Source organism: Balaenoptera musculus, chromosome 12 (genome assembly GCF_009873245.2).
Source record: "Balaenoptera musculus isolate JJ_BM4_2016_0621 chromosome 12, mBalMus1.pri.v3, whole genome shotgun sequence".
In the NCBI taxonomy this organism is placed as follows: Eukaryota; Metazoa; Chordata; class Mammalia; order Artiodactyla; family Balaenopteridae; genus Balaenoptera; species Balaenoptera musculus.
In genome coordinates this window covers 22,992,036-23,008,884 of record NC_045796.1, presented here as the reverse complement: position 1 = coordinate 23,008,884, position 16,849 = coordinate 22,992,036, and the positions used below count along the sequence as shown (strand labels likewise).

The window sequence follows — 16,849 nt, the reverse complement described above, 5'->3', positions numbered from 1 at the left end:
CAGCCTGGTCCAATGATACTGATTTTAAAAATTCCCACCCCTACCGATTCAAGTGATTTGTCATTATTATGATAAGACTTAAATACAAAGAAATACACATGGCTTGATATGGATTCAGATAGTACTGTCATTACATTTTCTAAAATCAAAAGCATACTATGAAACCTTGTAGTATGGTCACCTGTTGTATGTGTTGTAACTTCCTCCTAATAACAGATTACAGAAGGAGCTCCATTGTGTTCTTGAAATCTGATTTTATTTAAAACATTAATTTCAGAGTGCTTTTATAAACATTGGAAGTTTTTGTCTTGTAGCTACAAGACTAATTCTTACATCTTTCATTTGAATTAGATGAACTTTTCTTTTCTCTTCCAGAAACATGATCAAGTCCTTCTATACTGCGAGTCTTTTAATAGATGTCATAACAGTGTTTGGAGAACTCACTGATGAAGTGAGTGTACATTCTTTATTGTCTTATTGGCTGGAGATCAGTATGGTTGCTTTTTATTAGTTTTATTATTACATTGTTTATTTAGAGCAGCATGTCCATCAGAAATGTAGTATAAGCAAAACGTGTAATTTTAAATTGTCTACTAGCCACATTTTAAAAAGTGAAAACAAAAGATGGAATTATTTTTAACAATAAATGTTATTTTTTGTAGTAAGTTCTTTAAATCCAGGATGTATTTTATACTTTAGTGAGTACATAGCTACTGTACTGGTCTCTGAACCCCAGGTTCAGAGTTTGATTTTATTAAGTGTTTAAATATTACGGATCCTGGATGCTGTTAAATTTCTGTACTGTTATTTGGTAAACATTACTGGAGGCAGAGACTTTTTAGTGCTGTTTTTTTCCTATTTTGTTTCTAGCCAGGAATATTATTGTTAAAGATTTGTCTCTATTGTAAAATACATATAGAACTTGACATTTTACAAGATACTTCCTATCCATTTTATCAGTTTGTTTCTCATAAGCACTCTAAGATAAGTAGAGCACATATTCATTTTATATATGAGCAAACTGAGGCTAAGTGACAAACTTGTTGCCGTGAGTTCAGCGTTGTTTTCACTGTAGCAGGCTTTACCATTGACGTGGAAAATTTGTTTTCTGAGACGGGAGATATTTCTCTAGAAAGAGAACAAAAGAGAGAGAGAGAGGAAGGAAGGGAGGGAGGGAATGAGGGAGGGAGGAACGGAGGAGAAAAGAGAGTTACAAATGAGACTGATAGAGGCATGTCATATTAGTGATTTGAAATCTATGAAGAACATTGCTTTCTATGAAATGATTTTTTCAAAATGGTGAGCAGCTCAGTGTATCGTTCCAAACAAAACAAAGTACAATCTATCTATGAGATATTTTACATGTTCATAAAACAGTGCATCAAAACTGTACAATAAATGCTTGGTTTATATGTAAAATGTAGTTAAGCTCTAGGCCTGATGATCATAAGCTGAGTTTTTGAGTTGGCAGAGATGTGCAGAACATTTCAAAATTGTGCCGAATGAGGGACACTTTTTTATTGTGTGTGACTGTCCCTTTTCTTTCAAAACATCAAGCATCCTGGCTCTTGCCCACACAGCATTCCCCAGTCAGATGACTAGAAACCACCAACAGATATTTCCAAACACCCGCTAGGGTATAGGGAAATGCCCATTGAGAGCCACTGCTGTTAACTTTTCTTGAAATAGAGAAATATAAGAGAAAACTGAGGCCTGGAGTGTGAAAACCACAAATGCGTCTCACTTTTTTGCATTTTAGAGGCCCTGTGGATCCACTGTTTAGCTCCCTTTCTACTCCTGTCTCGTGTTACTACTGATCTGGATTTTTTTTCCTGTTTTACTAGTATGGGGCTCTATACTAAATAGGGCATACAGAGGACATAGAGGTGATTTAAGCATGACATTATGGAAAGCTGTAGATAGGTAGTAGGGTTTTGGTGAGTACCAGGTGGCTGAAGGAGAATAATGAGACCAGATTAGAAAAGTAAGTCATAAGCCAGATCAGACAGATGATAAAAGGCCTGGCATCTTCAATTAGGGGATTTATTGAATAAAGAATTATACTTTGGGGTGCTTGGTATGATAAGACTCTATAGAATGAACTGGGGTAGGAAAGAACTACAAGTCATTTGGCAAAAGAACTAGTTAATGATTACTGTGGAACTTCGTACAAAGTGGGTTGTCGTTGACCTGAGGAAAAATAATATGTTTAGACTTATATTTTAAAGTGTGAGGTGCAGGTATAGCATCCAAAAATAAATCAGCACAAGACTCTCAGAAACAAAAAGACAAGAAATATGCAAAATAGAGATGAAAGTTCAAGTTAGGAGATTAGACAAACCCTCAGGTAAGAAGATAGTTTTGAAAGAGAGAGAAGATGGTCAGGTAAACATCCTGATAAACACCTGTATTTAAAAGGCTAGAGGAAGAAGTGAATAAAGAAACACAATTAGAGAAGTGGATAGAAATGTAAGATATTAGAAGAGAAGGTCATGATAAGGCACAGTAGCAGATCAGTTTGCCAGACACTTCTGAGATGGCTTTTCTTGCCTCTCCTACTTCTTACTTAGAGGAGCTCCTTTTGCCCACGTATCTCAGACGCAAGCACACAGTTCTTTGAAGTTATAACTGCTAACAGTGGGGAACCCAGATAAAAGGTAAAGTAATAGATACAGGAAAAAGAACAAAATGTCCAGAAGTCTTAAGTGAGTAATGTAGGTTTTGTTTTGTTTTTGTTTTTGTTTTTGTTTTACTTAAGGGACACATAAATACCTCCACACATAATTAGCATGTAATTCATCTGCATTTCAGAAGGAAAAAACATCTAAGTTTACATATAGGTATCCTTAACAAAGAACAGCTTTCTTAGTTATTTGAACATAGTAGCTAAGGCAAGGACTCTTAATGGGACAAATGAGAGGGCTTCAAAAGGAGCTGGGGAAGAGATGTTTAGATACTGAGGATACTGAAGACTGCACGTAGCCCAAGAGTGAAAGGGACATTTTCCCAAAATGTTTACACTCTTTTCTTTCCCAGTCTAATCACCCAACCTAAGTTTTTCTGCCTTGCATTGGCATTAAAGTAGGAAATAGCATCTGTGTTGGTGATTAAAGGATCCAGAGAGCAGGAGGGGTCTGAAATGGTATGGGAAAAAGAAATTAGGCATTGTAAGGCCAGCATGGAAAGGAAGTCCCTATAATTATTTGATTGGGCTGAGGTTTATTCTTTGGGCCTTTATGTAAATCCTGCATTTTAAATTAGAAAATGTATGTACACACATTTAGTGTGTAATTATATGTGGGTGCTCTTCACTAACTTACATGTTTGTTATAACATGCAAAGTTTATACATCCAGTGAAAGTTGTATATATCAAAAGTTATAATTTGTTTGGCATACAATGCTGACATTTCTCATATCCATTATTATACAGTGATCTTATCCTTATAGGACTAGTGAACTGGTTTTTGGCCATGAACTAAGGTTGACTAAATAAAGGCAGCCGACAAGGAAAGTGAAATACTGGCAAGATTGTCCATACACCAATAACATAATCCCCCAGCCAGCCAGTTTGATCAGCCTAGTTTCAAATTCTATTTTCCCTTACTTTTAATGTTGGTTTTTTGTTCCATCATTTTCCATTTCTAGAAGTGGCATCTTCATCATTATCACTGAGATACAGGTTTTTCAGAATAATGATTTAAAATGTCATAACTTTAAATAATGCTCCACTTGAGTGGAATAGGGAGGAATACACTCTAGCTGTGACTTTCACAGCTCCTACCAAAACAGATAAGCAAAGTAGCCATCGGCATCAACCCTCTCTGGTAGGTCCTCATTGTTGTCTGAGGAAATCTCAGGCTTGTATTTATTTACTTGTGATTTAAGCACTCTATGCCTAAAACAAGACACAAACTAGCAGAACATTTCTTATTTCACAATAACTATTAAAAACATGACATGTTTTAAAAGCTGGGTATAACTGGTTACTCAAAGCATTGTAACTCATTCCCTCCTTTCCACTTTCACTTTAGTTTCATCCTATACTTTGAAAACACTAGCAGAGACAAAGACAGGAAACAGAAAGGTGGGAAAAGAATAAGTTTAAGGATTTCAGGTAGGCAGATTTTTTTTTTTTTTAATATATGCTCCTGTAGGTGTATTTCAGGAATTGCTATTTCTTATTTGTTCATTTATAAAGGAAATGTGGTGGTGTTATTACCTGCATAGTATCCCATAGCTTTTTAATAAAGCTGGAACTTTCTTCAAAAAGAGTTGTTTCCCTTGCTTCTCAAAGAATGCTGTTTGAGAAACATTAAAGTCTATAATAACAGAAAATGAGGAAGGGAAAGGCATTATAATTATCTTGTAGTTTTTATTTGTGTATTTTAAAATTATCTTTTAATTTTATCATCTTTATAATCAAGATAATGGGGTTTTTTTAATTATATTTTTTAAAGTTTAAAAAATGGTGTGTTTTTTCCCTATCAGTTCTGAAAATTTATTTAAAAGAACAGTGACAGTGGTTGTCAGATCCAAGCCTAAACTCCAAACCAAGAGGTCATTTTACCTCTCAGGACTTGGTTTTTCTTCTGTAAAATGGGAAGCCTGGTTGAGCAGATCTCTGAGGTCCTTTGCAGCTCTACCAGTGTATGATTATATGTTCCAAGCATGCAAGAAGAGATGGGAAAAGGAGAATAAAAAGCAAAGATGAAAAAGCAGACAAAAAAAGAAAAGGAGAGAAGCAAAAATAGTTTTAGATTAGAAGCTACAAAAGGAGGGATGAAAAATTACCCATTTAAGTTATATAAACGATAACAAAAAGTAGAGACACCAGAAATTATGACAGCAAAGAACTAATTTCTAGTAGGAAGAAAGGAGAAGAAACATGACATGGCAATGTAGGGGTTGTCAGTGTAGGGAGGGAGCAAGACGAACATCTGGGGCCTTCTTATGGCATTTGTACGTAAAGATATTGAGTCTTCTAATTAAATTCCTTTTATTTAACATTCCAGCCTTTTTTTTTTTAAGGTCGTTCGTTGGTTCACAAGCTACATTACTGCAGTTTACCTAATTAATTTTCCTATTTTAGGCTCTTTTACCCTGGAACCTATTCTCCTCTGTCATTGTTTTATTGAAGAACCTAACAGGGACTTTTCCTTTCCTGGCATTGCAAGTCCAGACGCCTTCTTATGCTACTTCTTACCAGTCCAGTTGTATGTTTGTCAGACTATTCTGCTTACCTCCCGCTCAGCTTTCACCGTTGTAAACTTTGGTTTTTTAGCCTGCTTTGTCTAAGTCTTACCTTCTCTTCGAGTCTTAGCTCCATTATTCTAGCCCTTATATGCATTTCTCCATTCTCTCAACTCATTTAGGATCTTAACTTTATGAGTGTTACACTATAAATGTATTGACTTAAGTTTTTTGTTTTTTGTCAATTATTTTTTTGGCTGCGTTGGGTCTTTGTTGCTGCACATGGGCGTTCTCTAGTTGTGGTGAGCGGGGGCTACTCTTCATTGCGGTGCGTGGGCTTCTCATTGCAGTGGCTTCTCTTGTTGTGGAACATGGGCTCTAGGCACACAGGCTTCAGTAGTTGCGGTGCATGGGCTCAATAGTTGCGGCGCGCATGCTCTAGGGCACAGGCTCAGTAGTTGTGGCACACGGGCTTAGTTGCTCCACGCCATGTGGGATCTTCCCAGACCAGGGATTGAACCTGTGTCTCCTTCATTGGCAGGCAGATTCTTAACCACTGCGCCACCAGGGAAGTCCCTGACTTAAGTTTTGTATATCGTATTTTGGAGTAGATTACACTGCAAGTCCTCAAAGGGGAGACTCTCATTCTACTCTTACATCTTCTCTGGCAGTAGCTGTAAATTTGCACATTGGGTAAAATCTCAGAGTAAAAACAGTAGCTATTTAGTAGCTATTTAGCTATAGATATTTCAAAAGTTGCTATAGTTTAGCTTTTCATTTTTCAATCTATAGATGAAGATAATGTTCAGACTTGTTTACATGAAACTTCTTTCATAACTCATCTAAAATGTAATAGATCTCATTTTTCTTGGTCTATTTCCTGACATTTTTTCCTTTTAATTTCATGTCATTATTCATAGTTTGCAGTATTCACAGAAATTTTAAAAGTCTGTATTTTCTTTAGTCTTCAACTTAAAAAAAATACTTTGTTGCTATTCTGTTTCTGAACACTCCTATCTGTTTAGTTATTTAACTCTTTTAACTGTGCTTTATATATACAATTCCATCTCAAAATTTGATTAAATTTGTTGTCATTGTAAACTTCTACCATTCCTATAACTGTCTTGGAATCAGTTTCCCAGTTTTAGGTATAGAGTTACCAGAAGTATATATTAAAATTTTTAATTTTGTATTTTAAAGCAAGTGATGTTCAAAATATAAATAAGTTATTTTTCTACTTTAACATCTTGTATTAACTACTTACGGCCAGTATTGATAGGCTTTCTTTTATCGTATTTTAGATTTATTTCACTTCTAGCAATGTTTGAGGAGCAGATACCATTTTGCCTTTATCTGTTGAGTTTCTGCTAATTTGGGGAGTCAAATGAATATGGCATGTTTTCCTGCCCTCACAAGGTTTGTGTTCCAACTTGGAAAGGGAAGCAGAATAACTGAGTATGATGATATATGGTGTAGTAATGACAAAATACAGTGACACGATCCAGTCCTACCATTTGCCTGGCACTGTGCTTAGACACTTTAGATATATCTTGTTTCACTTTCACAACCCTGAATTACAGTGAGAAAACAGAATCAGAAAATAAAAGTTCCTTGTCCCCAGATGCTATGGCCCAGAACAGTATTAACAAACTCTGTGTGATAAAGGTCCAGCATTTTTTTCTTCTTAATTTCCATTCTGTTGCAAACTGATTGTTTTGTAAAATATAAGTAATAATTAACTAGAAAAATAAAACCTTAAAAAGACATATAAAATACAAGCCTAATTTGCTATAAGTTTCCTAAATGCTCTCAATTTCTGTACTGTCTTGTCACAAAAGTGGTAAACAGTTTGCAGGCCAGCTCTGGTTCTGGGACCATATTTTGATTGGCACTGATCTACATCCCTCTATGGGAGCTCCCAGAGAATCCTGTTTGTGTCTCAATCAGAGACTCTCCCTACTCGAAAAACAGGGCTGCAACATAACTGGAATAATAATGTACATGAATAGCTGTCTTCAAAGGAGGTAGTACATGAATAGCTGTCTGCAAAGGAGGTAGTCTGTTTAAGGTATTCATTTGCACTGTAAGGTTCAGAATTAAGCAACATCTTCTTGCGAGCCTAGAAAACCATGGTAGATCAGGAGAAATGCATCTACTTACAAAACTGTGTTTTGTACATACACCATACCTTAAGTTTTCATGCTCTCACTGTACACTGAAGGTCTCATTCTTAATAATTGTAATAATAAATAGAAAGATATGAGGGTAGTATTGTCTCTCTTATTAGAGTAGGAATTTCATGTATCTTGTATTCACTTCTGTATAATAATTGCCAAGAACAGTGTCTTGTACCTGATCTTCAAATAGTTGTAAATGAATGAAATATTTTTGTATGCAATGTTAGTATAATGTGGTTCAGAATACTGCAGGCATTGGCCTCAAAATCCCATATGCCACTTCATAACTGTGTGACTTTGGGTAAGTTATTTGACTTATGTAAGCCTGTTCCCACATGTGTAAGATGAAGAAAATTGTTACACCTACTTCTTCAAGGTGTCTTGGATTTTAAATGAGAAAATATATGTAAAGCCTTTAACAAAGTACCTAGCATATAGTAAACGCTTAAAAATCATTAATTTTGCTTTTATTAGTTGATGGATAATGTTCTAATATTTAGAGAGGACATCCACATAAAATACATGAAAATTTTAATGGAAACTATCCTCATCTACTCAATCTTATATATTAAGATAAATTTATTCAGAAATAGGCATATTATGTATTATTACTACTATATTTGGAGGCCCAGCATGTACAATTGGAGTCCCAAAAAAGACACTAGAAAGAAAATGTTGAAGAAATAATGACCATAGATTTTCTGAATTGGGTGAAAAAAATAGTTATGGAGCCAAGAAGCTTAGTGAACCTCAAGTAAAATAAATACAAAGAAACCATACCTGAGAGCATTTACTGGTTGTGATAGTCCAACCAGTAAAGTTCAGTGATGGAAGAGGAAATCTTGAAGGAGCTGTCTTGGGAGATGACACATTACGCACAAGGTAACAATGCTTTGAAGGATGGGTGGCTTCTCATTTTTTAAAAAAGTTGTGGCAAGAAGATAATGAAATTGGCATATTTAAAGTACTGAAAGAAAAAGGAAACAAGCAAAAGAACCTGACAGCTCAGACTTCTATGTAGAGCAAAGCTACCCTTCAAATAATGAAGGTAAAATAAAAGACATTTTTAGATAAATTAGTTCATTACTAGCAGATCTGCACTAAAGTTCTAAAGAACTAAAGAACAGCAGAAAGGAGGTTTTTCAAGCTGAAAGAAAATGATACCAGATGACAACTTGGATTTATAGGAAGGAATAAAGTACACTGATACAGTGTATAAGTAAATACATTAAAAACTATATATTTCCTCTTTTATTTGTTTCTTGAAAAAAATATATATGCCATTTAAGTAAAACTTATTGTAACTATACATATATATTTGGTAATCCCCCCCCAAAAAGGCAGGGAAAGGGAACAGAGGGAAACAGAAGCAGATAGGACTAATATAAAACAAATAGCAAAGTTTAGGCCTACATACAGCTGTATCAGTACATACTATAAATGTAAATGGAGTAACACTCCAATTTAAAAGTAGAAAGCAAGTCCTAACTGTATACTATTTATAAGAGACATCCTTTAAATACAGAGACACAGATATTTTGAAAATGAAAGGATGAAAAAATATTCAGTGCAAATACTAAGTTAGCAAAATCTGAGGTGGCCATATTAATATTAGATAAAGTAAACTTTAAGGTGATGTTTTACCAGAGGTAAAATGGGACATTTTGTTATCAAGAAGATATTACAGTTCATTAAGAAGATATCACAGTTATAAATGTCTATGTACCTAATAGCAGTTTTAAACTTTATGAAACAAAATGTGATAAAAATAAAAGAAAATATAGAAAAAAAGTCATAATTGTGGTTGGAGATTTTAACACCCCCCTCTCAGTCATTGGTAGGATAAATAGTTTAAAAGCAGTAAAATTATCTAAAATGAATAAAGACTGCCCACATCAAATATTGGCTAGAATGTGTGAAAACAAGAGCTTTCGTACATCGCTTGGTGAAAATGTTAGATGTCATAACCACTTTGGGAAAAGATTTGGCAGATTTTTATAAAGTTAAACATACACCTACCTTTTTACCCAGCAATTCCTTGGTGTTTATCCAAGAGAAATGAAAACATATGTCCAGAAAAGACTTGTTCAGGAGTGCTCATAGGAACTTTATTCATGATATCCCAAAGCTGTGTAAACAACCCAGATGTCCACCAGCAGAGGAACTGATAAATAAATTGTGCTGTTACTAAGGTATAAAAAGAGGCTACTGATATACCCTAAAACATGGATCAATTTTGTAGACATTATGTTGAGCAAAAAAGGACCCAAAAGAATACAAACTGTATGATTCCCTTCATATAAAGTACTACAATAGACAACTTGATTCTAGTGAAGAAAATTAGGAGTTTTTTGGTGTATGGCAAGGGGAAATTGATCCGGAAAGGGATATAAAGGAGCTTCCTGGGGAACTAGAAATGTTGTATTTTGATAGGAGTATGTTTTACACAGGTAGATCTTTTTGTCAAAACTCAAACTATACACTTAAGATTTATACATCTCAAGGTATATCAGTTTTACTGCAAAAAAAATTTAAATATTGAACTATTGTTTGTAGATTTGCTTTTTCTTGATGGTATTGAGTTGGCAATTCTAAAACTTGTGACTCTATATTCGAGGATTGTACAAATGAGTAAATATATTGAGGGAGCCAGATTTCTCACTTCTGGGGAAAGAAGTTACAGTGGGGAATGGGCGAAGACTAGATTGTATTATAGTGTTGGATTGGAGTTGGAGATGTCCATATTAACTCATGCTTTTAAATATACAAATAAGGCAAAATAGATATATTTCTATAAACAGTATGTATGTATACTATAAATGTGTGCATATACAATATATGCATGTATTTGTATATACAGCATATATACATAGGTGTGTGTACACATGCACATAAAACATAGTTCCTATATCTCTGTACTGAAAGAACCTAGAAGCAATGATGCATCAATAACAGTGAGCACCTCTAGTGCCTGATTTTGTGTTCTAAATACCCTTCATCTATAAAAGGAACCAGGACTCTTATAGAAAGGACTGAATCTAGGGCTGGGTAAGTGAAAGTACTAAATGAAGCTGGACCTTCTTACTGTGCCAGAAAGTAAAGAAATGGTTCACATAATCACAGGAACATGTCAGAAGGATCCAGAAGCCAACTTGAAAGGGTTCCCACTGTCGGCATCAGGGACAATTTGACTATCGAAATATAAATGATATTAATAGGTAATGCATTGAATAAAATAAGAATTCATTGGTCCCTACTGAAACATACATGGAATAAATAAATGAATGAATAAATAAATAATGGAAGGACAGAGAAAGCTCCTTACAGTAGCGTTCTAACTAATAAATAGAGAAATGACGATAAAGTTAGAAATAATTAATGGGATTTAAAACTAGAGGGTAGAAAATTTAGTGATGAGCAGGATATTTATATTAGTCTCTAAATGTCTCCCCTCAGATTGCTTATTAATTTTAAAGGGGAAAATAGTAAGCCAGTAATGGAAAAACCTGTCTGACACCACTTTAACCAAGTCGTCAAACCTAACACAATCAATATTGGGACCAGCTGATATTATGTGGCTCCTAAAAAGATGAAGGGAGAAAGGCAAATATCACTTCAGTGCAAATCCTGTGGAAAATGCATAATCTGAACCTAATCATGAGGAAATATCAGATAAATCCAAACTGAAATGTCAAGGTCAAGAAACGCTAACAAAGGCTGTTCCAGATTAAGGGCTAAAAAGATAATGACAACTAAATAATGGATGCTTTTTAAGTTAAATAGACCCAGGGGAGGAACTACCAAGGACATCATTGGGCCAATTGACAGAATTTATTGGGACTGTGGATCAAACAGTATTCTTGTGTAAGTGTTAAATTTCCTGATTTTAATAACCGTTGTGTGTGAGATTGTCCTTGATCTTAGAAAATGATTAATGAAAGGGTAAGGGGGCAGAGTGACTTCCAACTTACTCTTAATTGGTACAGAAAAAAATGCAGTAAACATTTTGCATATTAATATGTGCATAGTAAGTCCATGCATATTTGAGTAGATTGATAATACAAAATGTAAACAATTGGGTGATCTGAGTGAAAGATATCCTGTACTAGTTTTAAAACTTTTCTCCAAGCTTGATGAAATTATATAAAGTAAAGTTATTTCACAAAACTATATATATATATATTTTTTTTTCCCCCCCCAAAAGATAGCATTGGCTTCTTTTCTTGCCCTGGTGGATTTTTTTTTTTTAACATCTTTATTGGAGTATAATTGCTTTACAATGGTGTGTTAGTTTCTGCTTTATAACAAAGTGAATCAGTTATACATATACATATGTTCCCATATCTCTTCCCTCTTGCATCTCCCTCCCTCCCACCCTCCCTATCCCACCCCTCTAGGTGGTCACAGAGCACAGAGCTGATCTCCCTGTGCTATGCGATTGCTTCCCACTAGCTGTCTATTTTACGTTTGGTAGTGTATATATGTCCATGCCACTCTCTCACTTTGTCCCATCTTACCCTTCCCCCTCCCCATATCCTCAAGTCCATTCTCTAGTTAATGTTCATACCTTCTTTGGATATCTTTCAGCTAATTGGAGTGTACCTTTCAAATATTATAAAAATAGAGTAAATTTAAGTATTTGTGTATTATAGTTAAGATTTTATGGTACAGTTTTACTCTCATTTTTAAAATTTGTTTTATAAAATTCTAGTTGCTTTGAAAAATACAAAGGTATAAAAATTTTGAATAAGTCTCCAGGAAATACATGTAATTTGTGATAACACTTTAATATTTGAATCATGATAGTAAGTTTGTTGAATATGTATTTTTAAAGTGTTTCTCATTGTGCTATGTCCAGTGTTCCTGGGAGTTATATAGAGCCCTTGTTGTTTGTGTAATATACTTGGGAGAATTGAGGGCCTAAGAGTATAAATGTGTTATCTGTGATGTTACCACCAACTTAGAGATTCTTATTTTCTTTTGTGTCGCTAACTACTTTGAAATGTTATGAAAGCTGTGGCTTCTCTCCCATGCATATGTGTATTGCTTTTTTTTCATATAATTCAGGGGGTTTCAAGGACACCCTTCACCCTATCCACTGACCCCTCCCTGCAAGCTTAAGTGAAACTGTGTACTGAAGTTTAATGTTCACATTTATTCGTTAGCAAAAAGTGTTTCACTCCAGTTCAGTGTTTTTCTTAGTGCCGTTCTAGAACAGCCAGCTTCAGAATCGTTTGTGGTACTCGATTTAAAAAAAAAAAAATGGATTCCAGAATCTACTGTCCATTCATTCATTCACCAAATATTTGTTAATGTCTACTACATGCCAAACACTGTTCTAGGCAGTAGTAATACAACAGTAGATTAAATCCCTGCCCTCATGGTAATCACATTCCTCTGGTGAAGACAGACAATAATCAAATAAACACATAAAATGTATAGTATGTCATGATAAATATCATGGTAGGGATCCCATGGTTGGGATAGGAAGGTCAATTTAAATAAGGTATTTGGGGAATGTCTCACTAAGAAGGCAACATTTTAGCAAAACCCTGAAGAAGATAATGGAGTGAATCATACAGATGTTCCAGGAAGAGACAAGAGAAAGTGCAAAGATTTGTGAACAGCACAGTTACCTGTTAAAGTTCAAGACATAGCAAGGAATACAACGTGGCTTAATCTAGAGTGAGGAAAGTGCTGGCAGGTGATGGTGGGGATGGGGAGCTCAAATAGAGTTGACAGGATTTGACTGCTATCTTTAAAGTGTTATTACTTGCATTATAATGGACAAGGGTGGAAATAGGGGCACCGTTAGTATATTATTAATAATCAAAGTGAGGGCAGTGGTGGCTCAGACCAGAAATTGCAATCGAAGACATGGTGAGAAACTGGATACATTTTGAATGTAGAACTGACAGAATTTAAGATTCATTGGTAGAATATGAGAGAAATAGAGGGCTCAAAAATGACTTCAGAGGTTGGGGCTTGAACAACTACAAGACATTTACTGACGTGGAGGAACGAATTGAGTAGCGGGAAGATCTGAAATCGGTTTTGAACTTTGGATGTTTTGAGCTATCAGATGTACAAGTGAAATGCTGAGTTGAATGTATACATCCTGAAGTTCAGAAGAGAGGTCTGAGCAGAGAATATGAATTTGGGAGTTGACTGCACAGTATTTAAAGCCATTAGACTGGAAGAGATCATCAACGTATAGTGTTGAAAACAAGACAAGAAGAAGTCTAAGAACTGAAGTCTGTGGCACTCCCCACCCTGGAGATGAGAAAAAATCGCTATGAAGGTCTGAAAAGGAACACCCAGTGAGGCAAAACCAGAAGACCTTGATAACCAGGAAAGCAAGTGAAAAGGGGGTTGCAAGGAGGAGGGAGTACTCAACTTTCCATGTTAATGGGGACAAGTAAGATGACATCTAAGCTTTGGATTTAGCAAGAGAAGTAATCCTTAACCTTGACAAAAGCAGTTGCAGTGCATGCTAGGGGTAAAAACCTGACTAGGATGGGTTCAAGAGGAAGAATTGGAGACAGCTAATATAAAGCATTCTCTAACACACCATTATAAAGCAATTATACTCCAATAAAGATGTTAAAAAAAATAAAAAATAAAGTATTCTCTTTCAAGGTGGCTTTTTGGTATGCTAATGGAGAATGATTTATATCAGGTTTTCTATAATTTGGGCCAAGAATTTCTTTTTTTTCATGTGGACCATTTTTTTAAAGTCTTTATTGAATTTGTTACAATATTGCTTCTGTTTTATGTTTTGGTTTTTTGGCTGTGAGGCATGTGGGATCTTAGCTTCCCAACCAGGGATCAAACCTGCACCCCCTGCATTGGAAGGTGAAGTCTTAACCACTGGATCACCAGGAAGTCCCAGGAATTTATTTTTTTGTTACACCCTAATATGATTCTTCCATGCTCCAGGTTTGAGAACCCCTGTTTTAACGTATGATTGGTGTTTGCTGGCCAGTCATTCTTCAGTGTAGCAAGTGCAAATGATTTAAAAATTAAATGAAAATTCTTATTTAACCACTGCTGACTTAGTGGCTAAAATCTGCAGTTGTCAGTGACTCTCATCAATCCAGTTACAAAACAGGAACATAGAGGCCAGGGACAAAAGTAAAAGTTCTTTTTGTAATTCCTATTTCCCAGAAAGGATGTCTAATCAGCCAAAAGAAGTTAAAAGATTTCAAAAATATTGACATCTTGAAATTCTTCTCTTCAAATATTAATATTTAGCATCCTTTATTTTAAAGAAAACAATGTAAAGGTGAATTAGTTTTGAGTTACAACTGCCAAAATCTGCTCAAAATACAAGCACCAGTTTCTAGGGGTGTCTTGGAAATAGTGTGGAATAAAAATCAAACTGTTGTGTTGACTTATCTGCTTTGGGGAAATTTTTTTTGATGTATTTATTAAAATGAACCCATTTCAGGTTAGAGTAATGTTTTTTAAACTTCACATACTAATGAAGGAACCCAAGGTGTTTTAAATGTCTCTACACTGTTCATACTATGAAATTAGGAATGAAGGAACCTTCTAAAGTCATTACAATACGACTTACCCAATTAAGTCTTTAGACAATATTAAATTATTTCAGACCAAAGAAAATCTGTCTCATTTTTAAAAGACTTCAAAAGAAGGTAACTTAAACTTTCCTAAGCAATTTATTCATTTACTTTAAAAATGACTCTCTTTATATTTAAAGTACCATTTAAAAGCCCATTTTCTGGTTCTGAAGAACCTAGGAGCAGGACAGGAATAAAGACTTAGATGTAGAGAATGGACTTGAGGACACGGGGAGGGGGAAGAGTAAGCTGGGACGAAGTAGGAGAGTGGCATGGACATATATACACTACCAAATGTAAAGTAGATAGCTAGGGCTTCCCTGGTGGCGCAGTGGTTGAGAATCTGCCTGCCAATGCAGGGGACATGTGTTCAAGCCCTGGTCTGGGAAGATCCCACATGCCGCGGAGCAACTGGCCCCATGAGCCACAACTACTAAGCCTGCGCGTCTGGAGCCTGTGCTCCGCAACAAGAGAGGCCGCGACAGTGAGAGGCCCGCGCACCGCAATGAAGAGTGGCCCCCACTTGCCGCAACTAGAGAAAGCCCTCGCATAGAAACGAAGACCCAACACAGCCAAAAATAAATATAAATAAATAAATAGGTAGATAGCTAGTGGGAGAAGCCGCATAGCACAGGGAGATCAGTTCAGTGCTTTGCGACCACCTAGAGGGGTGGGATATGGAGGGTGGGAGGGAGACGCAAGAGGGAGGGGATATGGGGATATATGTATACGTATATCTGATTCCCTTTGTTATACAGCAGAAACTAACACACCATTGTAAAGCAATTATACTCCAATAAAGGTGTTAAAATAATAATAATAAATAATAATAAATAAAAATAATAATTAAAAAAAGCACACTTTCCCTTATTGTATATATTCCCTTCTAAATTGCAAATTGCAGTTTGCTAATTGTAGCTTACCAGAACAGCCCTAAATTGAATGGCTGGGTTGACTACTAGTGTGACATGGGGTAAGTCATTTTACTTTTGTAATGCCACTTCCTCATCTCTATAATGTTGGGATTATAGAATCCTAAGAGAAAAAGATGAAGAAAGTATTATGGACTTAAGACAATACAGGTGTCACATTTAGTGATGGAAGTTATTGCCTGGCTTTCACATTGGACTCCAAAGCTCATGCCGAATTTGTTCATCCCGTTACCTCTGGCACTTAGCATAGTGCCTGACTTGAGTAAATGATAAATAGCTGTTGACTTGCTGGGAGTCAGGGTAGCTCATACGGGAATAAACATTTGAACTGAACCTAAGAGAAGAGGAGACTTTTGGCAGAAGAGGAAACCGTATGAGACAGGGAGAATAGCACGAGAAAGACTGCAGGTGAGGCAGAATCCCAGCTGGATTGAGGGAAATGATAGGAAATGAGACTGAAGCCATGTCCACAATGTAGAAGGCCTTGAATGCCAGGTTAATCTGTGTTTTCATTGAGCCAGTCTTTTAATGTCTCAGAGCCTTAGTGTGAGTAAAACATGACCTGCCTAAATTTCAAGGTTGTGGTAAGGACCAGGTAAGGGGAAGTGGAGCAAAATATAATTGTACCTGGAAGAAAATGAGAATCAACGTATGGAACTTTTAAAAAAATGGAATATATGAGAGGATTGTTTTATAAGAGAAGAAAAGTTAAATATACAAATTCAGTAATTTGAAGGGTTACTTTTTCTTTAGGTTTCTGTATATTGTACTACTTATCTATAGTAGTATGTACAGAATCTCACATTACAGAATACTCAACTAAGTATCTGGACTGTATGCAGTACTTGTAGTTATTGATGACTTAGTGGATCTTTACAAAAGGCAAATTGCAGTTGTTTTCAACATAATAAAGTCATGTGTTCTCTCCAACTTTAATGTGCATACAGATCACCTGGGGGGTCTTGA

General features: G+C 35.6%; 1 protein-coding gene across 3 annotated transcripts in view; it reads left to right on the top strand.

Annotated features, from left to right (window-relative positions):
• The window catches only part of VTA1 (vesicle trafficking 1), a 68,154-nt gene that overhangs the window by 21,285 nt on the left and 30,020 nt on the right, over positions 1 to 16,849 (top strand). For all 3 annotated transcript variants that reach the window (XM_036871432.1, XM_036871434.1, XM_036871433.1), the window contains exon 4: positions 376 to 451. In XM_036871432.1, coding sequence (XP_036727327.1) covers positions 376 to 451 — 76 coding nt within the window. The remainder of the gene's footprint in view (positions 1 to 375; positions 452 to 16,849) is intronic.